Source organism: Cygnus olor, chromosome 11 (genome assembly GCF_009769625.2).
Source record: "Cygnus olor isolate bCygOlo1 chromosome 11, bCygOlo1.pri.v2, whole genome shotgun sequence".
NCBI classification, from domain to species: Eukaryota; Metazoa; Chordata; class Aves; order Anseriformes; family Anatidae; genus Cygnus; species Cygnus olor.
Genome location: NC_049179.1, coordinates 20,394,798 through 20,420,124, shown reverse-complemented (window position 1 = coordinate 20,420,124; position 25,327 = coordinate 20,394,798). Strand labels below are relative to the sequence as shown.

Below are 25,327 nucleotides of genomic sequence, written 5' to 3'. Positions count from 1 at the left end.
CGCCTCAGCACAACGGAGCGACCACAAACCGGGGCTGAAATAGGGAGACGGGTGGAGCAAGCATCTGCCAGCAAACGCTGGAGAGATAAAGTGTGATTTACTGGCTCAAATAAAGATGCCAAAAACATGTTGTGATTTATTTATTTTACTGGGAAAAGTGGACTCTCAATTATAAAATGATAACATAACAACAACGAACTCGACAGCATGGCCTGGAATATTAAACCTGCAAAACCGAGTTTGATTGGATGCCAATATTAACGAAATTAATGACAAAGCAAAACAGACTTCAATTACGGATCAGAAAACAAAACGTCCCTTGTTTATACCTGCTGTTTTTGAAAGAAATCAGCGTCCATCTCTTGTAAATCATTAAAAAGAAAATGCTCAATTAATCCTTATTTTATATGTAGAGGCCTGACAGATGCAAACTCCTACAGCCATACCTTTGCTTTACGAATCGAAGCAATAATGGTTTCAGAAAGCAGTCACACTCTATGAGCAGACAATTGAAGAGATTTAGTAAATCCCACTTTATAGAGCAGAGACTAATCGGAAAACACAAGCCAGTCAAATGTTTCTTATGAACTGTTGACACTATATCAATGCTGAATCAATTGGTGGCATTTACTCTGAGTGACAGAAAAGAAATAAATATTTATATCACATCACCTATATCAATGAACCTAGGCAGAAAGCTATTTCTAACCTGTCAATATTTGATTATCTTGAAGAATCATGTCCCCTTCTTTTAATGATTAATATGAATTCCTTATTAAACCTAAATGGAAACTACTAGAGGGATATCATTATGAATGCCTGAAAGCATAAACTGCCAAAAATAATAAAAAATAATAGACCAGCCCATATTTAAGTAATGATAAGTATGACTTAATCCCCCAACAGGAGGAAAAGTTAAAGATACGACTAGCAACCTATTTCCACTTACGGATCTATGCCCAGATTTTGCAGAACAAAATGCATTTTCTCTTGACAGAAAGTAGTACGTAACTCATAAGAGCAGGATAAATAGAAGGTAGTATTAAAATTTGTTCTGAATTTTCTTTGTATTTAACCAACTTTTTATGTAAGATTTTTGGTTCTTCCATATCCTTCTAAAATTCTACACAGGAAGAAACCTGTAAGAGACTATGGCAGGGCACACAACGTACTCATTTCTATTGCTTAGAACAAATAAAATGCCCAATTCAGCTTACGGATGCAATCACAAGAAAATGGCTTTTACTCATGTTCAGGAATTCTACTTAAAAAAAATCCAGAAGGGAATATTGGAGTAACTATCACATTTAATTTTAAAAGTTCAGAAGCATGCTACCGCTACTTATGTAATTTTAAGTTATCCATAGAACTAAATTCTTTAACTATATTTTGAAACATTAACAAATCTACCCAGAAAAGATCTGTAAATATTAAACCATGTCTGCATGTAAGGAATGCTGACAAGCTTAAAAATACATTTCCAAGCTGTATTCAAAGGATTCAGTGCCAAATAGGCAAGGTTGCAATACTGGGCTGTTAGATTCACATTTTAAAGGGGCACTCTCATCTATTAGACCACAATGTTACAGGTGATACTGAAGGACAAGCATGAAGACCAGCCTTTATCTTCTTGACACGCTCAACTACAACTACTTGATTCATGAAATGCCAATGAGGCTTGGAGAGGTCATTGTGTGAAGGCACTGAATACGCATCTGAGATAATTAAGATTTCAGCCTTCGAAACATGGAGGGGAAGTGAACAGCAGTTAAGAAAATCAATAAGAGTCTTTTATTTGCAGTGACACAGATGTCTCAGTCAATAGAGCCTAATAGGCAAGCTTGATCGCAATGGACAGGTGCCTGCCTCCAAGGCTATCAAAGGGCTTTCACTATGACAAACATTAAAATATATTTATGTTGCTACTGAAGAATCTGGGATTCTTTTAAGGTAGTTTAATTTAATGGTGTATATTTAAAGTCATTATACCACTGTGAGCCTGCCCAGATGCTCAGTTCAAAATGAGTAAGAAATGACTGCTCCATTTGTTCAGGACATCCACTTGTCCATCAACTTTTACATTAAACCTTTCACTTCTGGTGCCAGAATCTGAATGCCTGGAGCAGGATGAGAAAGTAACAAGGCAGCTTTCTACAGTTTTGGTTTTTGTTGTTGTTTTTAGGCTTGTAGTTTTTTTTTTCATCCTATTTTTTTAAAGAAGCTAGAGCATAAGGGGGTTGCAAATACTGCAGAGCAGTTCCTCACAGGAACCTGCTAAATATTTAAGTATCTACTGCCCTAAAAATACGAAGGTCATTCTAGCGGAGCAGTTGACTTAGTTATTCAAAATTGATTAACTTTCTTCCCTGAAATTGTGGCAGCAGTGCAACATGTGTGAGGTACTTCAATCTATTTGGAGCTAAATCTGATTAGCACGTTTTGAGAAATGGGAAGCAAATTGCTATGCCAATCAAAGTAAATCAGGACACATAACTCATTCATATCATGAAGGTTTTCATGGTCTCTCCAGTTCTGTATTAAAAGAACACACTACAACTAAGTGAGCAGTAAGCATCTCTCCATCTGTTTGTGGTATGCCAGTCACTGCGGTACCAGGCAGTAACAAGATGTGCATGTAGCCAAGACCCAACTCACTGCACCTACCTGGCCATTTGCAAGTATTTTCTTCAGCTCCGCAGAAGACTTTTTCAAGCTGAAAAAAATAAGAGGCAATTATTTTTAACGATTGTGCCATTTCACTCTATAAAATGGACCACAGCCATACCGAACAACAAGCCATCAGGTTAAGTCCACGGTTACATATTCTGAGCAGATTTAACTTTAGCAATGCTGAGTGATGTTCAGTATAGCCACTCCTTAAATTGTCCACAGCAGAAATGGAGAAGCATGAATATTTGAGAGAATCAATATATTTTACACCTTTACAAACTAGCATTTTTAGGTGTGTAATGATGTTACCCTTCAAGATATAACCTATTGTTTGTCAGTTCAAAAAACAAAAACAAAAAAACACCTCCTGGACCAGATGTTTCAAAAACTACAGAAAGAGTAGGGTTCACAACTAGCTTTCAGGTATCTTGTCTTGTTTCAAAACCCACAATGGCAGCATCCCTCCACAATTTCTATAAAACTTCAGCAGAAGGGAACGCCGTTGATGATGCCTCACTACCTAATTGAAGGGGGATGAGTCCAGATCATCATGTGCATCCATTCCAGGTCAACTGGCTGTTGCAGCCCCTGTTCTTTTTCAGCCTGGTGTGTTTTCTAAGTAAAATTAGTAATGGCTTTAAACTACGTCTGCCCACTCCCAAAATACCACCTCACCTCCTCTCCTGACAAAATCCCTTCCCTGTGCATTCAACAGAGCAAACTGCCTGGGGAGCAGCATCTCTGCAAAACTTATCTCAAAGAGGCATTCTGCTCTTATTACAATTTTTTTTTTTTTTTTTTTTAGAAAAGTACAAAATAATATATTCTTGAAAGGCACACACACGTGTCTTGATCACAGATCATTATTAACAAGAACTCTGAAAACACAGATTTCGTATTTGCTGGCTTTGTTCTTTAATAGGCCTCTTGTTCCCACGACTACTTTAAAGAAAAATTAAGTTTTCCAAGGAAACATAAGTTGATCTTGTCATCTTTCATGACTAACAATTTGTGAACATGAAACAAAGAGAGACTTTCAATTACTTCAAAAACAGAACTCGTAGCGCAGAAGGTTTTGGAAAAGGAATGGCAATTAACTACCACATAAGGTGACAAGAATCTTCTAGAAGCCTCATTTTCGATGCACTTTCAGAACAAGCTCAAAGTACAAGAAGTACTGAAAGCCAAAGCACAGCAGCGACAGAAAGGAGCTTTATTTAGTTCAGTGGCACGACAGACGGGGAGGAGGACTGCACAAAGCCATTCCTACTCTCGACTAGGATCTTCAACGCCGCAACCCGCAGCAAACCTGCCTCTAGGGACCGGGGCCAAGCTTTGCCAGAGGAGATTTCCACTTGGTACCGGCTTTTTCTTTTATCTCCAGTTAGCAAAGCCACCAAGCAGGGCGCCAGAAGTGGTCTGAGTGGTACCAGAGCCAGGCTGCACGCCGTGTCCCCCCATTCCCGTGAGGACGGGATTCGCGCGGCACCACCGCCACCTCACCAACCGGGCACGCTTCGTGCACTACAAATGCCTCTTTGATCACGTTCATCTCTGTCAGGTTTTCTCAAAATGGTCTGAGAGACAAAAGGGAGCGGCATGCTGAAGCACAGCTAAACGTGGTATCACTCTGCCTATGCTTATTAGAATCATAGAATAATTTAGGTTGGAAGGGACCCTCTGGAGGTTTCTATTCCCACATTTCAAATATGCTCTTATATGAAGAAGGAGCCAGACTTCTCTTATTTCCTTTTAATATTACACACTTTTGTGCATTTTTTTAAAATCATATATGTATATATATTTTAAACATCAATATCGAATATAACACCTTCCTGTAATTCATGTAATAAAAGTGAGTTTATGCTCTAGTATTTACTAACAGATCTCTGGAAAAAAGGAAGTTCTCCTGCATTCTAAGATCTTAATATGGCTTTTGAAATCAGAGAGACGGACTCAAAAACTTTGCTGAAACTACATGAAAAAGGGCACCTAAACTGTTCAGATTTTTCAAAAAAAATAATCCGTTCCTACTATAATAAACCTACTGAACTGGGTATCAAATTTTAAAATCAAAGAATCCTAATGAGATAAGCAATGAAGACCTGAACATACAGACCTTGCTATACACAGTGATTATGAGATCAATTAAAACAAATTAGCTCACCCACAAACAGTATATCAATGTTTTTTATAAAGAACAAAGCCATCTGAAATACCCAGCACAGACATATTTCTTTTGGCAGAAAATCCTTCTCCTGAACAACCAGCAATATGAGTCTAACAAGATCCATGAATCAAGGTAATTTCGTCTTCCCCACTTCACTTCGGCGTGCCCAGTAGTCATATTGAGAAAGTTATTCAACATCAAGCTTATCGTTGGTAACTACTGCACACAAGGTTCCATTTTGTTTTAATAAAAGAAAACAAAACAAAACATATGCTCCCGTTCTTGACTCTTACCTATTGCTTGGAAGGGAATCCGAGACTGCCGAACTGCTATTATTAGCAGACCCTGCTCGTGTATTTACCTGCAGGCAGGGAAAGAATCTTTATCAGTCGTTTGTGTTCAGAGGACACTATTCTAATTAACCTGTAATTTGCCATGAATTTCTCATTTCGCTATGAAGGTTAATTAGCTTGTTGCTAGGCATGCCGATGGTTGAGGTCTTGCCTGTATGTAGGTTAGCAGGCTATATAATTCATGGACTACAATAAAATATCCTTACGTATTAAACGCTTAGTTAAATAATACAGATAAAGAAGGAGATGGTTTGCCTACCATTTATTCTCAATTTAAAAACTAAACAATCATTTAATATATTAGCAGTGTTCTGCATTTCAGAATGGGTATGATCACAGAAGCAGCAAATATACCTGAATGAATCAAACAACCTAAAAGAACGTCACTGCAGTGGGTTCAAAAATTACTGAAAACAAGTGAACGTGGTATTTGTTTTGTAAACTTTGAACAGACATTAGTTGATAAACTGAATGTTAAAATTTAAGAACCTTATTAACAGTGGTTAAAAAAAACAGCACAATTCCATTTTTATTAAAATTGTATATATAGATATTGCTGCCAACACCCAGCAGATGAATCTTTCTCTCACCCTCACAAAAAAAATCTGCTTGTCAGAGCTCAAGAAAGTGCAGTTTTATTTGACATTTCAATAAGTGGAACACAGCATTACAAATCCATCTAACTTTACTGAAACAATTATTGAAATTTGTACCTTCAGGCCATGTATGTTCCGTTTCCCAGGAGGCTTGCAGGCTGAAACAGTAATTGACTAAATTGTAGAACACATCAGGGCCATTTACAAATTTGCTCAAAATGAATCTTTTAAAAAGAAATGAGGGTGACACCAAAATTAGCAGAGAGAAATGATTGAAAAGTGCCTCACAAGACCCAGAGTGGGAATTATGAACCAGGATTTTTAACTTGCAGGAGTGAGCATTTATAAATGCTAAGAGCTTTCTGACACCATGTAATATAAATTCTAATTTCTGCTTAAAACACATGAAAATCGGGAGAACTGTTGGTTTAAATTATCAGATTCTTTTTGTAATTCAAATTAAAATCAATATCTTATGTCACTGTATTTTTACATGCTGTATTTTTTCTGTCATTTAACAGAAATATTTGCAAGATGTATTTTAAAAGAATCAAGCTGCCACAAGTCATAAATTAGTCATGTTGTCAAACACAGACAGTTTGGTTTAACGTGGAAAAAACATGTCAGGGGCAACAGCAGTGAGTCTCGAGAAACCAAATACTGGATGAAAGCAATACGAAACGCCACATTTTGGCCACAGATGCATAAATGTGATATCTTACTGCGATGTCTGGGTTTATAGAGGGACATGCTACTCGAGGAGAAAGTATTTTCTTAAAGTCTCTGGAACTATATATTGCCTTGTTTTTCCTTTCGGTGGATGTGCTTTTGTCAAATGTTAAAGCCACAAAGGCTTCTAGCTACATGTTACAGACAGTTCCCATTTTAAAACTACAGTGCCCTACAAATTGTATGTTAAAGGGCCTGTCACTTTTGATTGATTGTCTGAGGAGGGATGAATTTGATTTTTCTTTCTCTGATGCACAAGCATTTCACTTCAATTTTTGACAGCAGGAAACAGAACTATTTATTAGTCAGAAGGACACAGATGATAGTTATTAAACACATCAGTTAGGGCCAAGCCAGGCCACGTGCCTTTAAATGACATTAGAAATTACCATGTGCATCTTAAAGAAGAAAAATATTATGATACCGTGGGCAGAGGAAAAAAAAAAAAAGACAAACCACCAACCAGAAAACAATACACTATTCTAAAATACACATAAGCATACTATATATTTTTTCCAAGTGATATATATATATATATGTCATGTGTACTATTATATAATGTGTATATATACACAGTACTGCATGTGTGTTCGTGTATATGCATACACGTTTCAGTATAAAAAAGAACTCTGGCTCTTACTGTTTTGATAGCAACAAACTTATTTTTTTTAATATAAAATAGACTAAATAACAATTTTCCCCCTTCAAAGACCTTAAAATTAGTATATGAGTGCAGCACAGCCAAGATGACACAGAATGGCACATGGGCATTTACTGCCAGCAGGCTTTGTGGGACACACGAGTTTTTGGAAGCTGACTGGAGGCAGCAACTGGGAGGCTCCCTCGGAAGTCAGAGACAGACAGAGAGGGAAAAAGGACCCAAAGGCAGAGCAGGCTTGTGAAAAAAAACTCTTAAAGACAGACAGCCTTAAAATACAGGCAAAAAAGCTGCATGTTATTGATGAGGCTTCAAACTGCAGTGTGTAGAGGGGCACAGCCAAACGGGCATGAAAGAAAAGCGCCTGTGCTAACAAAATTTGGGATGTTCACTATTGAGGCAGGACTAGAACTTCAAACGCCAGAAGACAGATTTAAAAAGAAAAAAGATGCAGAAAGGCACATTTTGTTCAATTTGCAGAACAGCAGCAGCAGAACTTAGAGGCAGCCTGGGTATGAAGGGAGTGCAGGGCAGCTTTAAAGCTTTAACCTAGAAACAGGAAGATGAGGTGTTTTAAGAAGGTGATTTGGAAAGATGAAACAGCAACTCACAGAAGTAAGCAGCAAGCTACCTGTGAGGAGGGGTGCATAGATGAACCAGTGGTGAATAAGCTGAGAGAGTAAGTGGGGATCATATCCTCGTCAGCATGGAGATGAATTCTGAATCTATACAAAAATAATTATCTTTGGATGTAAAGCAAATAGAAAAGGAACCAGCAGCAGGAGCAGGAGTCCACTTGCTTGGTTCTCCAGGAGTGAGCCAGTTACTCCAAAGGAGAACCGCCTGCTGAAGGGGAGATACCCAACTGCTCTGCATTCCCAGGAAGGGTTCCCCACCTGCTTGGGTCATCCACCGTGTCGTTGTTTCTCCAGGCCACGCGAAAGCCTAGCATTTTATTTCTTGCAAGTGGTGGTGTTTTAGACACAGCGCTGGTCAGTAATAAATAAAACATCCACCTACAGAAAGTGATGGGTTCAGGAGGAAGGCTGAGACCCTTGCACCTCAGCCTGGCCAGGGGCAGCAGGACAGAAGGCAGCCTCCCTCTTCACAGCTGCCCTCGCACTTGTCTCCCAAAAACTGCCCCAAGTGCTCCGTCCTGCAGCTCTCAGAGCCAGGTGCCCCCCTCCATCAGACCCTGGAGCCTAAAAACCTTTTAGCTCCCCTTGCATTCGAGTCTCTTTTCCATAGGAGCCTTCTGAACGGCCAGGAAACCCAGACTCCTTTGGAGACCTTATTAGCATGTGTTTGAGAAGACTGTTGGTTAATTGCCCAATTCAAACTTCAGAGAGTTGTAAGTAATGGAAACCTAGAATGTTTAATTGGGAAACTCAAAGTATGATTATTTGTATAATATCAGTTAAGTGAGAGGAGTTAAAATTTTAATTATTTCAATTAATTTATTGCTGGGAGATTTACTTGGAGAATTTAAACCTTATCTGTTTCATCAATTAAGAATCAGATTCAAAGACTGGTTACTGAGAGCATCTGAATGAATCAGTGGAATTATGTAATGTATTAGCTTTTTTTTTTTTTTTTAAACCATTATTTGATTTGAGAGAGAGTGGCGCATACCCAGAAACCTAAGTAGCTGCCTACAGATTTTTGCTCAGGATGTAGATGACCTATTTTTCAATTGCCTCAGCCCACATAATTGATTACATCTTCCCTGGTCAGGAGAGCTATTAAAGTACTTGTGATCATTTTGATACCACCGCTAAATACCCAAACCTCAAATAAAATACGCCACACACAGAGTTTCTGTGATGGATGCTCCCATTTTCAAAATGAATAGTGACAGTCACTTTTCCCAAGTCTGTCTGGATGATTAAACATATTAACATACAAAAAATATATTTAAAAACCTCAGTCTTTCAAAGTATCCAAAATTTAATTCATTCATCTGCTTTGGTTTGAATACATGCAGAACCATCACCAATGAGTTTCTTAAATGTACGTAAATACGTACTATGCAAACTGAATCTTGTTAGTCTAATTTACTCCAGTAAATTAGCTATTTTATATGCAATAAATGTAGTTTTCGCTACACTCCCCACAATAATGAATTCTTCTACCCAAATTAAGAGGTAAACATCATGTTATGTGCATTTAAACCTCCCAAAAACATAACTGTTGATGAAACAGTTTACTGATATAATCATTGTTGATTAGAATTTGTTAAGCATTACCTCTTGGATATATCTGCAGAGGCTCTATTAACTGTCCATTTACTTGCTGTTCCATTACAGTGGAGTAATACTGCAAAGAGATTAAAGAAAGAGATTACTCAGTAACGTATGAATAGTAGTAAGTGCACTTACGGATTGTTTAATTCACTGTACTTCTTCTCCACCACCCTCTTTTTTTCTTTTTTTTTTAATGCCATCATACGTATCAGCCTTTAGAACGCTTTCTTACCACTTGCAATGCTCACACAATCAAGCAGCACGGGAAGAACATAACCAAGGGCAGCGATAACCAGCATGGTACTGACGCAAGCACAGGGATCTGTTCCCGGCCCAACTATGCAAGTTTCAGGCTCACCTGAAACCTGGGAGTGATTCGGAAGACCGAGCAAATGAAACATTTACAGCAAACACAGCAGTTGTCACACCTGGAGAAGTTGGGAAAACTAGGCAAATGCGGGAACAAAGAAACACTGTAAATATAGTCCAAAAAAAAAAAAAAAGCGCAATTAAGAAAACTCCAAGGGAGAAAAGAACCTGGATGCTATCCAAGAATTTGCAATGCTGAAGCATAAGCAGGGCGGTTGGGGCCACATAAGCAGAGAAGTCGTGCATTCCCTTACTGTACACATTTAATGCATAGTAGGGTACAGAGAACAGTGGTGCTAGAAAGCCGGAGCAGATATCAGTAGATCCAGGACTACAGCACTTGGGCTCTAGAGGGACTGCTAGGAGCAATCTGCAGGGAAAGTGCTTAGATAAAGAAAGGCTAAGAATGGACAAAATGCGTTACCAAAACATCTGAGAACATTAAGGCTCAGGAAGGCAGAAAAAATCTAATGTGGCATGAAGATGAACACTGATATTTAGTGATGAGATAAACATTTGGATTAAATAAGAAGGAATCCTTATTAGCCTTTTGTATCAAGCCTCCTCCTTGAGGAGCAGCGAGCGCTCACCAGAGAGGACTTTTAACAGAACGACCAGAACAGTGCCAGGGCAGGAGATGGACCCTGCTATGAGTTTACTGTCTATAACCCACACATCTCTCACCACGATGTGTTAGGTGTTGAAAACACATCACAAAGCACATTTCTTCTGCAATCACCAAGCATCTTTGAAGCAAACACGCTGGCTGTGGGCCAGATCTTCATGGCATAAATCAGTGTAGCTCCACTGACTTTCATGCTAATTCTCACCAGCTGAGTGTGGTCTAAGACTTCAGAATGTCACTGTTACCAGCCTTTTTGTGATACTGTTACTCAAAGTGGCAAGACTGGATGTCAACAGGAAAAAAAATTCCAAGCCTCTGTGGAATCGAGCACGTGTATTTCACTCACACCAATGATTTCCCATAATGTGAGTTTGTTTTTTTTTTTTACTTACACAACTTAAAAAATGCAAAAGTTTAACAACTGCTTAATGTTACAAAACATTTTTCATCCTTTTATAATGGGATTAAACATGTGAACTATAGTAAGTAGATTTTAGATGGACACCAAAGTCAGTTTACGTGCAAAACCTCATTTACAATTCCCATTACAATGCAAAGACCCTAACCTGTGACAATAGACCGCTGGCTTGGCACAAATACATTTTTCAGTATTTGTTTTTTTGCTTATTTGTTTTATTCACGTCAAGAAATAGGAAGAAATTTTCTTTTGTAAAAAAAATAATTATGAAGAAAATTGCTGGGGGCGTAAGGATCCATCTAGCTCCACCTCCTGTGTGTACATTTAGTGCAATGCCTGCTGCTAAAAGCACTTCCCGTACTAAAATCTCACCACAAGATTTTTGAGGGAGGTATCTCCTTCATATTAGTGTGTAAACAAACAGATCCACATCTTAAATAACTCCTTGAGACGTGCTCTCAATATGTTTATAAAGAGCAAAGATATTAATTACGAAAGCCCACGGTTTTGAAGGGATCAAGAGGCTTTTCAGGAGTCAGGACTACCCCACAGCCTTATTTTGTATTGGGGGGTGTCACAAATAACAAGCCAACCCCTCCCTCATGCCCCCACACCTCCTCACAAAAAAGTGTCACCAGCACCTAGCAGTTACGGAGCTGTGAAAGGATCTCCTGCTCCACTGGGGACAAAACTGCTGAAGAAAAAAAAAAAAAAACACAAACTTTTCTTTGCTGCCACTTTACTAGTGGCATTCTATGACGTCAAGACATATACATACAGTATAAACAGATATTACATACTCTCCAGAAAAATAAACTAAAATAAACATACACGAGGCTATGTTTCTTACCAAAAAAAAAAAAAAGGAGAGAGAAAAGTGTGGCCCTCTCCATTACTCAAACAATGATGACAAGTAAATGAAATATCAATCATGTAAGCTGTCAACCTTTTGGGACAGCAATAACTGTTAACAAGTAGTCTGGAAAAATTGTCTGAAAATGACTTGTCCTCCACATATGAGCATTTGAGGTTTCCATGGAAAATTAAGATGCCAGTGGCTATTTGGAACATTGTTCAGGTATTCCTTTTAATGGAAAATTTGCCAGTTATTGATCCAGAGCATGTACCCCTTGCTTTCAGAAAGCTGCAAGCAACTTTCCAATCAGTGGCTGTCAAAAAAATTACTGCCTTTTTATACTGATCCAAGTCAACAGCTGAAGTGCGACTCCACTGCTACTCAATGCCCATCTGTAATTAACTGCACTGCACAACAGAAAAATAACTTTATTTACCATTCCAAAACATTTGCAGAGGCATAATAGAAGATATTTACTCTGAAGTAATTCCAGAACTGCCTGAAATCACTCTTACTGTCAACTTCTGAAACCAAAGAACCCAAAGACAAAAGGTTGTGCACGGTTCAGAGCAGCTTTGCCACTTACAATGTCGTGCCTGCGTGGAACAGATCTGTGATCCCAAAGCATTATTTTGTCATTCTTCACCTGAAAAAAAATCCTTCATTTTTGTTGTGAGGAATACGAGCAGGACTGGAGGCAGACTGTGCCAGGCCAAGATTCCCAGGAACATTTCAACAGCTGCTCAGTCCCCAGACACTCGCCACAGGCCCACAGCACATCGTAACCTTGAGAGGTGGGCTGCAGCACCTCAAGCCCACAACATTTACAGCCTTAAAGACTACAAATGGCGAGTAAGGACTACAAGTGTCTCAGCCGTGAGACACTACAAATGCCTCTCTGCAGAACGAGCAGGTTCAGAAGCACCTGCGCAGCTGAGGTGTTTGGTGCTGAGCCACCTGGCTGTGTCCTCCCAGCCTAAAACACCTTCCTGAGCATGTTGTATTCCCTGTCTAGGAGGCTCAGATTTGTTTTCCTATAAACATATCCCAAAGCGACTGCTATGTGAAGTCAGAAGGTTGAGCCATCAACGTGGCAGTGAAGTAACCGACTAGTTTAAAACTGACGGGAAAATTTTCAGAGAAGAAAAGCTGCTGAAGTGGAAAGAAGTCATTTACAGACATCCCATAATTTTTAAGGGAAAGCAGAGAGTTGAGCAATCATAACCCTAATGTACTGAAACTTTAACAGTAAGCTTGGAAGCATAGCAAAAAGATGACCTTACAGAGGCATGATTAATCTTAAGATGGTGCCAGGAAAATTCAAGTTTTCCAGTTTAACAGCAGAAGTGACAGACACTTCGTAAGGAACGGCGATAAATACAAAGAATTCCAGTGGGGAAGCATCACTGGTGATCTAGTTGTAGGAAACAACAACAACAACAACAAAGCAAGCACAAAATCCCCTTGGCTGGAGCAAGATTTTTCCACACAGTGGTCTCACCTCCTCTGGAAATAAAATCACACAGGAGAAAGACTTCTTTAACAAATCCCCTGAGAGCATTTTACAGAGCTCAATCAGGATCCCCTAGAGCCTTCTTTCATCCCAGGATGAAGTCGTAGGCAATGGACAAAGTCACCCTGAACCAGCGCCTACCGACAGACTTGCAATCCACGAGTAATACCCGAGCCTCAGCAAGGCAAGGGTGCTGGGGTGCAGACGTAGTATGATCTCTGCAGACACAAAAGGATGAGAATCTCACTATGGAAGCATTCCTGCTCTACAACAGAGGACTGGTGAGGAGGACTAACCCAAACCAAGTCATTACATCCCATCAAGAGCACCTGTGGCTGGTACTAAACAGGGCTTGGTTCTGCTAAGTTCTAAGTTAAGGCAATTAACGTGATCAGAAGTGCCCTTTGTAAGGAACCAGTATTCCATGTGACTCAGAAAATATCCACTTGTTATTTTCTTGCTATTTTATTTGAAAGAAAAAGTTAAGTGATTTTTTCACTTACATCTGCAATATGAAACATACATTTAAGCTATATGCAGATTTTGTTTCAATAAAGAACTGCACATTTTATTTCTGTAGACTGCTTTTATATTTATAGGTACCTAGACAGAGATTTTACATAGATATATGTGTATTAAGACACAGACAGATACACGCATATCTCATACTAAAAAACAGAAAATACGTCTTTAAATCCTCTATGAATATTGAGCCTGCAGCTACAATGAAACTCTTCTGTTAGGAGGGGTGGAACAGTCTCCAGATGAAAGTAGATTTTGAAAAATTTTTAGAGCCCAGGGGTTCATTTTTAATGAGCCGTTACTTTAAGTACTGCATAAAAAATACAAGAAATTGATAGTCCATTTAGCCTGCACTATACCTAATGCAAAAGTCATTAAGATGCATTATTCTTAATGTTTATGATATGATCAGTAAGTGTACAAGTCTTTTTTTAAAAAGTCAAGCATGACCATATATCTGGTGTGATACAGTTTTTAAACACCTACACTTAATACAGGAACATCACACTGAGCGCTGCAGCTTACATTAATACTTTGACACAGGCAAAAATACATGAACAGAAAGCAATAAAGATGGAAAACACCAGCAAGTTATACTATACCTACATAAGATAACATGGCTTTCATTTCTTCGTCACTTCTGACAGTAATCCGATCACCATCCTCATCTTCATCTGCCAAAGAAATGGATTACAGGCAATAAAAACAAAATAAGGATACTTACAATTTGAATACATAAGTTTTTTTAACCTGGACATTTACAAGTAAATTAAAAGAATATGAATGTATAGACCAACAACACAGGTAACCAGGTACTCTGAAATAATAATGTATAATGACTCCAAGTATTAATTAACAAAGACAGCAGTTACATCTAGAAAGGAGGCATGAGTGAAGTGCTCAAAACTTTGCACAAGGAAAGGTGCTGCGGAGACGGGACCAGAGCGCAGAGCAAGGTTCAGAAGAGCTCCAGCAAAGCGTTCAGAGTTACCAACACCAACATCTAGAGGAGGAACAGACCTCCCGAAGACATGCAGCGGGATTCAGCAGGTGCAGATGTACCGGGGGCTAAATCCCCCCATCAGCACCAGCTGGTGCAACCCCGCACTCCAGCGTTCCTGCGCCCAGGTAGGAGCAGTGTCCGGCCCCGTCCTCTTCTCCCCCAGTCCTCAAAAAAAAGCTCGTACACGCTCACCGTCCGGAGAGCTGCACAAGTTATCAGACCGACCGCATGCAACCCTCGCCTCCAACTCCACCACAAAATGGTAATATTTTTTTATTGCTCCAGCCTTGGAGGAGAAGGGAGGGGTTAATGACCTGTCTCCAATTTTTGTTTGCTGCCATCTAAATATCTTCCTCGGATACTTATGAGAATCACTCTGCCCAAGCCAACGTGTACCAGGAAACCAAGGAGCAGCATTCACACCAGATTTCAAACACATGTAAAGTACCAAAAGGTGAGGATATGGAGTGAACTCATTTATACGGCTTCGGGACTGGAGCAGATTTGCTCCTGACCACCTCAGGATGTGAGCAGGGGCTGGTGAAGTCTCTCTGCCCTCGTCCCTGCAGGCAGGCTCCGACGCACGCGCTCTCTGCATCCGCAGACCTCGTGCAGTACATCAGCACCCGAAAAGTGCCAGTATTCCCCTGGATGCAAACTGACTCTTGCCCAAGGATCTGGGAACAGATCTGTATCAACAAATTAAGACTACCTGAGACAAGGAGTTTGGGCATTCTGGCACTGAAGGCCCAGCAGTTAATTCTGAGGATATAAGAAGAGCAACGCAGAAGAGAAGAAACATCAAGAGAAGAATACAAGGGGAAAAAAGGAACAAAAAATCCCGTTAGAACTGCACTCAAAAATGTCCCCGAAAAGAGCTGTGGGCCACTGGAAGCATGAAGGCTGGAAGAGGAACCAGCCAGCACGGCCACGTCCTACCAGAGCCTTACCTCCTGGAAGTTCAACTGATCAACTGCCAGACTGCTGAAACTACTTGCTGGGGTTACCGGCCCGCAGCGAGTCATGAATGATGGAAAGATTAAGAAGAGTTAGCGAGTTGAAAATGAATGCTTCCTCGCCTGGAAACATTTCCGGCAGAAAGGAGGAGTTGCAGAGCTGCTCTCTGGTGAAAACCCACGTCACAGCCGCGCTGTGGTAGCAGAACGAGGCGGAAGGAGCTGCGCTAGGAGGAGCGCGCACAACGAAAGCCATGCATCAGTGCGAAGGGATCAGAGTGAAAAGCAGAAGAGGAAAAACGTATGACAGAGAGAGACAAATAGGCAGAGGTAAAAGCCATTAGGCAGGCTTGATTTGAGGGAACGGACTGAGCTGGGACCACAAAAAAAAAAAAAAAAAGAAAGAAAAAAGAACCAGAAAACTTCCAGAGCCAAAAGATTAGAAATTACCCCCAGAGTTCTCAGAAGTCTAAAATTCCTGACAGTGGTGCAAAGAGAATAAACTGAATTTTAAAACGTGTTGACGAAAAGAAACTGTAACCTGGCATTAAAAAGCCAAATCTAAAATAGCCAGGCAATGTTTATAAAGAGCAAAACCAGAAAAAAATATCTCTCTCTTTTCTGTGCAGAGATCCTTTGCCGTCCTACCACGACATTTAAGCGGGCACAGCCCAAAAACTAGCCAGATATAATGCATGAGTTCAGAAAGATTTCCAGGCTTCTCTACTTGCCTAGAGCACAGCAATACGATTTTCCAGGACATTAGGGAAGCAAAAGTAGAACCAAAAAATCCTACGTACTGGCTGGATTTTGCTAATGTCATTTAAAATGGAGGAAGAAATCCTAGCAAGATACCAAATAGAGTGCAGCAGATGGTAAACAAATATTATGAAGCAATCTTCACAAAATCTGCAGTGTGTCACAAATATACAAAATGGCAGAGTTTGGATAAAAGGATCATAACAGGCCATATGTTGTTAGAGATTTTATTTGTAGCAACGTGCGATACAATGGTGAAATCCACATAAAGGTCCAATAGCAGGAGAAGTGCAGCCCCAGGTAGAAGGCGCAATGGATGATGCACTGTAGATAACAATAACCGAACAAACAGGAGAGGAGACTACACTAGATGGCAATTATCCACATCTGACGAAGCAATGAAGCAGGTGAGAAGGAAGCTTAAGCTGGAAAAATCCAGGCATTTGATATGGATAAAGGAACCAGAAAAATCAGGCATCAATATACATAACATATTTTAGATGCCAGTTAAATGGCAGGGGAAATGGTTTTGTGCAGATGTAAATGACAGACTAGAGACATGAACTGAAAGCACAGAAGCAGATGTTAGAAGACACAATGAAATAAGTATTTCCAGGGAAGTTCTACACATGGTACCATTAATATGGGCTACTGCCCTGATTGCAGGGACTGCTACTGGTGCATGAAGTTCAAACAAAGCTAATGGGTGACGTGGGAGGTATGTTTAACAACAGCAACAACAAAAAATTAACAAATCATAAAAAAAAAAAGGCAAGGTCTGGAGCCTGGTTTTGCCCAGGTCTCTGTAGAAAGTCTTGTTTTAAAGAGCGGGGCAGGAGAAATGTCCAGGCTAGAGAGAAATAACATCTACAGCGCCCATTCTTAGGGTTCTGGCATTTTAGGAGAGCAAATCACAAATGTGAAAAGAAAAATAGAAAGCGCTAGGTAGTACTTGAAGGCTCACAAACCAATATTTCCTTTGATTACTTGCACTCAGAATTGCCTGTAAGGCTCTAAAGAAGGGAAATGCTAATAAGAGTGCAAGGCCCTTTGCTGTCCTGTCCGCCCTCTAACCTTCAGCATCACTACCTGGCTCATGCAGCACTCCTAATCCCCTCCAGCTCCTCGTTATTTCATCTCCATCAAAGGAAAACATGGAGATACACAGAAAAAAAAATATTGAAGGGGAACAGCAGGAGTCCTCTCCACTCGGAAGAAACCCCTTAGCACAGTATCTTATCCCCTAATACACGGTTTGACTCCCCTTTGCACCTTCTTGCTCTTCACACAGGACAATCCCCCAGGGAATCCCTTCAAAGATAAAAACAACCGGGGTTCGGGGAACAGAGCTGGAATAGTCAGCAGGTACGTCAGCAGAGGTCTAAATCCACACCAACACGGCCACTGAGAGCTTTCCTAACCCAGCACAAGCACGATACAACCGCTTTCACATGGTGTAAGTGCTAGGAGGGACAGCCCCAACCTACAGCTTGCTCAGATCCCATACACAAGCTGCACCTCCCAGCTTCTCAGCCAGACCCCGGTACCCAAGCCTAACCAGGTGGCACTGTCCTGCAGCTCCGCTACCTCCTCCAGGAGCTGAGGCTGAGCATCTGTCCACACCTCCTCCTCCCGCACAGGAGGAAGGCAACAGGGTGACAATGTATTTAGATGGTGCCCAACAGAAGGAGAAAAAGAAAACTAACAACCCAGCAGCCTTCCCGAAAACCACCAGATGACTGTTCTGGCAAAGGGAAGCATTAACTTCTTCCACGGAGCGCTGCAAACCCGGGAGGCTTTGGGACACCTTGGCCATGCTGCCATATTTTGTACAAAATCCATATGTTGTGCGCCACAGCTTTGTAAAAGCCAACACCCTTTTGATTTCTTCCAACAGAGAATTAAAATTTTAAACTCAGACCTACAGGTACTTTATACTTTTCATTTAATTCAAGCAATATAGTTGCAGTGACGAGTAAGAGCACAGTAAGGTCATGCTGGTAATTAAAGCTATATTGTAAAAATATGCTCACTCAAGTTGTGATTAAATAATAAAATATTACTTAGTCGAGTATCATCATTAAACTTGCATTAATGCATAAATATTTAACCGTAACATAATGAAAGTAAACATTATTTATGTAAAAAATGACAACCTTATACCATCACAAAAGAGACGGTTTATACAAGTCATACTCACACTCAAACGCTGTTGTCGTTGCATCCGGCAAAACTTGACCGATGACATCCTGAAATGTAAAGAAGAATTAGCTATACATCAACGGCAAGATGCCCAAGATGATGTAGAGTAATTCATCTTAATTGTTCCCCGGCTGCAAGCAGAAGACAAAGTCCTGCTCCTCACCGCTGCCCCCAAAATCACCAACTTTTCAGCATACAACACAAATCAATACAAATCACCACGCTCTTCTCCTTCCTTTGCACGTTACCTCCAGGAATACCTTCTTCTTTTTAAATAGCTCAATCATAATTGCAAACAAGTCAGTGCTGTCTGTTGCCGCGGTTTAAAGGATCGATTTTGTCCGTGGGTTATGGAACAGCGTCCATCTAACTCATGGAGGCAAGTCATAAAAGCAGAGGTTTACGAATGGCTTTTTAAGTGAGAAAGCAGGTTTTTTGCCTCGGTCCCTCTGCTCACATTGCCTCGATTCCTGGATTTCGGTCCTCCCCTGCACTGCGAGGCAGCCTCGCTGCACGCCTCCAGCCCATCCTGCCCGCGGCTCGCCAACAGCGGGGTAACAACCACAGCTCTGTGCGGGTTCGGGGCCGCCCACATGAACTGAAACAGTCGCTGCAGACCGAAGGGATTTTTGCCGCTTTCACTCCACAACTGCCCAGGAAAGCAGCAGGACCCAGCAGCCGTGCCGAGCTGCCTGCTGCTGCCTCGCAGCGCCGTGCTCCCGGGAGCGCTGCCCACCGCGCGGACCAGGAGGTCTGCAGGGCCCCTTGTCACTTTTAACCAGAATTTAAACTTCTTCGGTGCTTGGCGGAGGGATTCGAATACGTTGGCAGTTCTGGAGGAATTAAGGTTAAAAGACCCAAAGCGGTTAACGTGGTAACCCACCGGGCAGCCCCAGCCTTGACGTTACCCCGGGGAAGATGCGAACTGCACGCTGAACGCTACACACCTGCACACAAAAATGCAGCTTTGGGTCAAATACAGCCTTTCCTGTACAACTAAACCGAGGTGAGCAGAGTTTGGAGTGTGTTTTTTTTTGTTTTTTTTTTAAAGCCTTTACACACAGCACTCACTGAAAATCCACTGAAATGTTGTGCTCAGATTTAAGGCATCCCGGCCTCCCGGCGTATGTGCTGTTGTCAGCCTCCGCGAGGCTGCAATATGTCATGTCGGGGCACGGCAGAAATGCACAGCATGGTTTTCTCCTTCCTGCTGCCTGATTTCTCATGTCAGACAGTCTCTCCGCTGACAGCGTCACAAAGTGATTAGAAATTAATGAACAAAAATATTTATTGTAGTACGTACACTGTGAGCATCTTGGGGTGCTAAGCACTCCCCCGTATCAAAGCTTTAGGAATCATTGTCCTGTCACTTCTGCTTTCTCTATTTTTTCATCTGAAAACAGGAAATTAAACACTCTGTGCAATGTTAAAGAGACACAATTAATATAATGAGAAGGCAGAGAAAGCGACGAAGATTTCCACAGGGCTAACTGAAGCAAATAATATTCCTAAAAACTTTCCCATTTTCCCATTTTAGATGTTAAAATAAATGAACAGTAATTTACACTATTAATTGTATACAAAAAGACAAAAGATGTGCAATACAGCTTACCCAATGATATACATTGTAAACCTACGCAACCATAAAAAGATCCAAAGCACTGCCATATTAATCAAAATTCTTCCGTTTAAATAGTTTTGCACGGTTCGACAACTCCGTAGATACTCTGTCAAAAGCCAGACACGCTGTACCCTCTGTCCCTAACAAGGAATTAAAGTCTTGCCTAACCAGAAGACTGTGCTGTTAACTAATTATTTCTAAATCTATTTAGTTAAACGTTGAAAATTCCTCAGCAAACACACTTCAATTGCATTAGGTTTAAGCTACTTGTAGAACGTTCATGTGTGGGGACACAGACGCTTCCATTACATGGATTTAAAAGTTGGTAACAGAAAATAAACCAGATTTTGGGATGTTTACAAATTGTAGTTGGGAGGAGTGTAAATATGCCACAGAGAGAGACGCTTCTGGAGGCCCCAAATGTCTGCTAGGAGAGCTCCAAGGCTCCCAAAGCTGCACGAGCACTGTAGCAGTGATGGTAAATTCCTCTATAATTTTTTTTCCCCGTTCAAAATAATTTTTTTCAATGCGTTGGGACTTCTTCAAAAAACTGTAGCAACCAAGTACACCAATTTAAAAGCTGTTCACCGTAATTCTGCCTTACGCTAAACGGTTAAAAAGACAACCCCACCGACAAGCACAAAAACTTCGCTCTGGCCGACTTTCGGTACCTCTGTCAAACCACGGCACTGAAGAAAGGGCAGCCTCGCAGGAGGTGGGAGGGAGGGAAATGACACCTCCACCCTGTTCCTACCGCAGGATTTTCATCAGCTGCAGAAGACTTCCAGGCTCAGCCCTCCAGCAGACCTCGCAGTGACCCGAGCTTAAAGGATTACTCGAAATTTCAACAGATTGTGTGCGGTGATTTTCTGCCACCGCAACAGAGATCACGAGGAATAAAATATGGTGACTTGTAAACAATTTCTCAAGTGGGCTCACGTGTGATAGCTTCTGACAGACTGAAAAGCCTCCAACAACGAAGAGAAATATCAGGGAAAGGCAGCCAAAAAGGAATTCCGTCAAATCCGCTCTCTAGAATAGCTGTGGAGCACTTATCTTGGGTGAGAGAGCAGAAAATGTGAAAGCACTGCTTTTAATAACAGTGTAAATATTGAAGCCGGGGGCCCCGTTCTCTTATCAGTTGAAATTGGTCTTGTCTCAGTATGACATCATGAAGTTATCCTGAATTAACACCGAGTGCTTAAATGCTCCAGTGACAGCTCGGGCAAATGAGTCCAGACAGCCTGATGAAAAAAACAAGCTCATTGTAATTCATTTAGCAGCGCCTTTAAAATAAATCTGTTTACTGGTAACTTACAGGTCTGCAGAGCTGATATGGGCAGGACATATTTGAAGTGACATTATGAAGAACAGCTCTTAGCACCCACTTCGGGAAAGTAATCAGGCAAATGCCCAACCCAAATACACCAGCAGCGCCGCTCCCAGGGCTGCGCAGCCCCGCTACCTGCCGCACGGCTTAGCGACCTGTAAAGGCTCCTCCAAGGGACAGAATTAGAGCAGCTGAAAACTTAAAAATAAAATAAAATTTAAAAAAAAGTGTCATTTAGAGCGTAAGGCACTGCACTGGGCATCAGACTCTCAGGTTCCAGCCCTACAGCTACCAAGAGGTTATCCCAGGTTATCCCAGGGCTATGGGCAGCGTACTCTGTGCTAATACCACAGCTTCTTTGCTGAAAAAAATATAAATCTGAAGAGTAATGCTGCAAGGCTACATTAATTTTTACTCGCAAGGCTGTTCTTGCTTCTAAGATGCTAATTTAACAAAAATCACGTTTTAAAAAAAAAAAAAAAAAAAAAAAGAAGTGTCTTCTCAAAGGGTTTTCTCAGTACAAAGCAGAACATGGACTTGCCTTAAAAAAAGGAAAAACAACCTTCCTATACGGCTTCCCCGAGCCCCCAGCTGCAGATCTGGGGGAAAACACCTGGTTTTCAGACGTGGCTATCAGGTGCACTCACCTCCTGCGGAGCCATTTGGACTGCAGGGGCATGGAGCATGTGGCTGGGTGGGATCGTGCCCGCTGCACCCTGCACAGCACCGTACGCAGAGCGAGCGGGCTCAGTGCTCCGCGGGCAAACCACGAGCTGGGAGAAAAGGGGCTCCTGGAGCTCCTGTGCCTGCTGCTGACAGACAGCCATGCGGTAAGGGAAACGGTGGGGTCCGACCGGATTATTACTGTTCAGTAATTTACCTTACTAGGGAATGTCTCGATTCTCTGTGCTGTCTTTAATTGGTACTCGAACACATAAGCCCTCTGTAATTACCTACAAGGTGAGTAGAAATCACAGTGAAGGCAGAAGGACAACAACAGACTCCAGGTCTGTCCCAGTCCTGCCCTCTGCAGCCACAGGTGGTGCCAGATCTACCACGCTTCAGTGCGCCAAGCCTTATTTCATTTAATTTCTGAAGGTACCATATAAATTAAGTACACGTGCATCCTGCGAGGGCAGCTCCTCAAACCAATCACCTAAACAAACAAGGGCCTTGAGACAATTCAGACCTTATTGAACTTCTTCCTCCCTCTCTTAACATCTCAGTGCTCACAAGCGTGTTTTTGACACGCAGGTGGCAGTCACCAAACGGCACGACCGCGTGGCTGTGCTCCCAGCTGCACGCTACCATGGTCGAGATGTGTCATCACGGTGTGACCTGCTGTACACAGCCCAGCACTGCCAGAGAGGGCACAGGTACTGTGGATAGCTTTGAAAACTGAAAATCATCATCACCGACAGACATGACCTGATGCAGAAATCCGTTCACTCTCCCTCGACAAACAGCTGGGACATTTCAACCCAGAACAACTCACTCTGTTCCACCAGTGAGTGGGGATATGAAAGAGGACTGCTAGCTGGCTACAAATAAAAACTGAGATAAGCATCAAAATCCACGTGGAAGGGGAAGAATCAGAAGCCTCCGGTTTCTCCACATGACTTCAACAGCGATGCAGAGCAAGACCGGCATTGCATTAGCCAAGCTTGCCTGCGGTTCTTGGCTTTTGAGCGTGGAGGATTTGTATAACTAAACCCGAGCTTGCCGATCACAGGAACTGCCCACCTAGCAGCAGGGAGAATGCTCTGTGTGATCCCCGTTAGATTGCAGTCCCTCCGCTTTGACTTGTCGTACATATTCCACGTCAGATCCCCTACATAACCGTCTCTCCAAAAGTATTTGCAGTAGAGTCCTCACTAACCAGAGATGTGCCAAGCTGAAGATTGGCCTGACACATTCTCCCTGATTCACTTCTTTCACATTTTGCACGGCCACGGCTCTCGGGAAGCATCACTTCCACATGACTGGAGACTACTGCAGGCACTGATGACCTCAGGTACCTACTGAAGTCCTTGTGGTTCATTGATCATGACTCTTAGAAGCACTTCAGATGCCAAGGGCTCTGCCAGGCTCTCTAAGTATGCTGGAGGTAGGTACTCAAATTCCTTGCAGCAGGGCAAGGTTGTGGGTACCTCACTAGACCCAAGTTCAGTCCTTCATCCCAATCCAACTAATAAATTAGGGGATGTAAAGCCTATCGGAGCTCCTTGAGCAACTGTGCTACTGTACTTCTGCTTCTCTGAGATCTGGCTCCAAAACACATGCTCTTAGTGTTGTGCCACAACTGAACGCACAGTTTCATTTTAACTTCAGGTCGCAAAGTCATGCGCTGGCCACAGCCGCTGCCTGACGGCGCAGCCATAAGCACTACGACAGCACCCGCAGAGCCTCACACGTACGATGGGACCTGACCACCGCGCTACAGCTGTGCTGCCTCAACACCTCTCCAGCTTCGGACTTGGATCCCCAGACCTCACTGCTACCCCAAACCAAGTAAACCATACGCTGATTCCTTTTGCGTAGGCAGATCATGCTTAAATAGCTCTTTTTTTTCAGTCCCACTTGCTAAACAGACTACACAGCTCACATTTAAGGTGCACATAACTCCTGCTGATTTTGTGCTGAAGCAACAAGGCTGAGCACTGAAAAGCAAAACGCTTTTCCGAAGCCATGCCTGCAACACCTGCAACAGGTGCAAAGGGATTACCTGGGCGGGGATGGAGGCACTTCTGCAACTCTGCGGGGCACAAGGGAGCCCTCAGAAGGCTCTGGGGCAGCTCAGGGCCAAGAGATGCAACAAACCCGCAGCACCGCCACGTCCAGCTTCAGCCCACATGCGGGGCGCGCAGCTCCCGCACCCGAGCCGAGGCGACGCTGACTTCCACATGACAGCTTTCCCAGTCGCTCCCAAGCAACACCTCACGACCACCCCACGGTGCCCAAGCCACGCTGGCAGGGGGATGCTGCGTGTAGGGCAAGACCAAACCCTTGGAGGGCTCCCTTGGGACACGACTGGGGCCTTTCCCTGCGCACTGCTTGCAGCACGGGCCCTTGGCTGCGAGCCCCTCTTCGGGGCATCGCCACCTCCCCTAAAACCCACCGCCGTGCGACCCTTCCCGGAGCCCAGGGGTTTATTTCCCCGTTAGAGCCCCCCAGCACAGAACCCCACCGAGCCGCTGTGCTCCGGGGGCCGCCGCCGCGTCCTCCCCTTGGCCGCGCTCACCAGCACGTCCCTGAAGAGCAGCTGAGGCGCCGAGTGGACGGTCCAGTCCACGGCTCCGCCGTCGGGGATCTTGATGCGGATGACCAGCACCTGGCTCTCCATGGCGCTGGAGGGGCCGCAGAGCAGCCAGAGCATCCCCGCCCCGCCGGGCTCACATGCTGCGGCGGGCCGGCGGCGGGGGGATGCCCGCCTGGCCGGGGCCGGGGCTGGGGCTGGGGCCGGGCCGCCTCCGCCCCTCCCCGCCCGCAGGAAGGACTCGCAACCGCCCCGCTGCCCCGGAACCAAAACGGAGACGCCGGGAGGAGAGAAGGTGGGCGGAATAATAATAATAAAAAAAAAAAAAAATAGGGGAGGAGGAGGAGGAAGGAGCGGAGGCGGCGCCATGTTGCGGGAGGAGGAGGGCGCGGAGGCGGCGCCATGTTGCGGGAGGAGGCTGGCGGCCCCGCTCCGGGGGGCCTGGGGCCGTGTTGGCCTTCGGGTTCAACGGGAAAAG

At 42.9% G+C, this 25,327-nt stretch overlaps 1 protein-coding gene across 5 annotated transcripts in view; it reads right to left on the bottom strand.

Moving 5' to 3' along the window:
* The window catches only part of MAP2K5 (mitogen-activated protein kinase kinase 5), a 130,045-nt gene extending 104,971 nt beyond the window's left edge, over positions 1-25,074 (bottom strand). For 2 of the 5 annotated variants that reach the window (XM_040569603.1, XM_040569606.1), the window contains exons 1-7: positions 24,835-25,035; positions 18,641-18,689; positions 14,329-14,396; positions 9,423-9,492; positions 5,907-5,947; positions 5,134-5,201; positions 2,665-2,713 (exon numbers count right to left, since the gene is read on the bottom strand). In XM_040569603.1, coding sequence (XP_040425537.1) covers positions 2,665-2,713; positions 5,134-5,201; positions 5,907-5,947; positions 9,423-9,492; positions 14,329-14,396; positions 18,641-18,689; positions 24,835-24,969 — 480 coding nt within the window. In that variant the 5' untranslated portion in view covers positions 24,970-25,035. Of the gene's footprint in view, positions 1-2,664; positions 2,714-5,133; positions 5,202-5,906; positions 5,948-9,422; positions 9,493-14,328; positions 14,397-18,640; positions 18,690-21,581; positions 21,627-24,834 lie in introns of those variants that run through there. The other 3 variants (XM_040569604.1, XM_040569601.1, XM_040569605.1) reach the window with 3 other exon arrangements.
* Between the last annotated feature and the right edge of the window lie 253 nt (positions 25,075-25,327).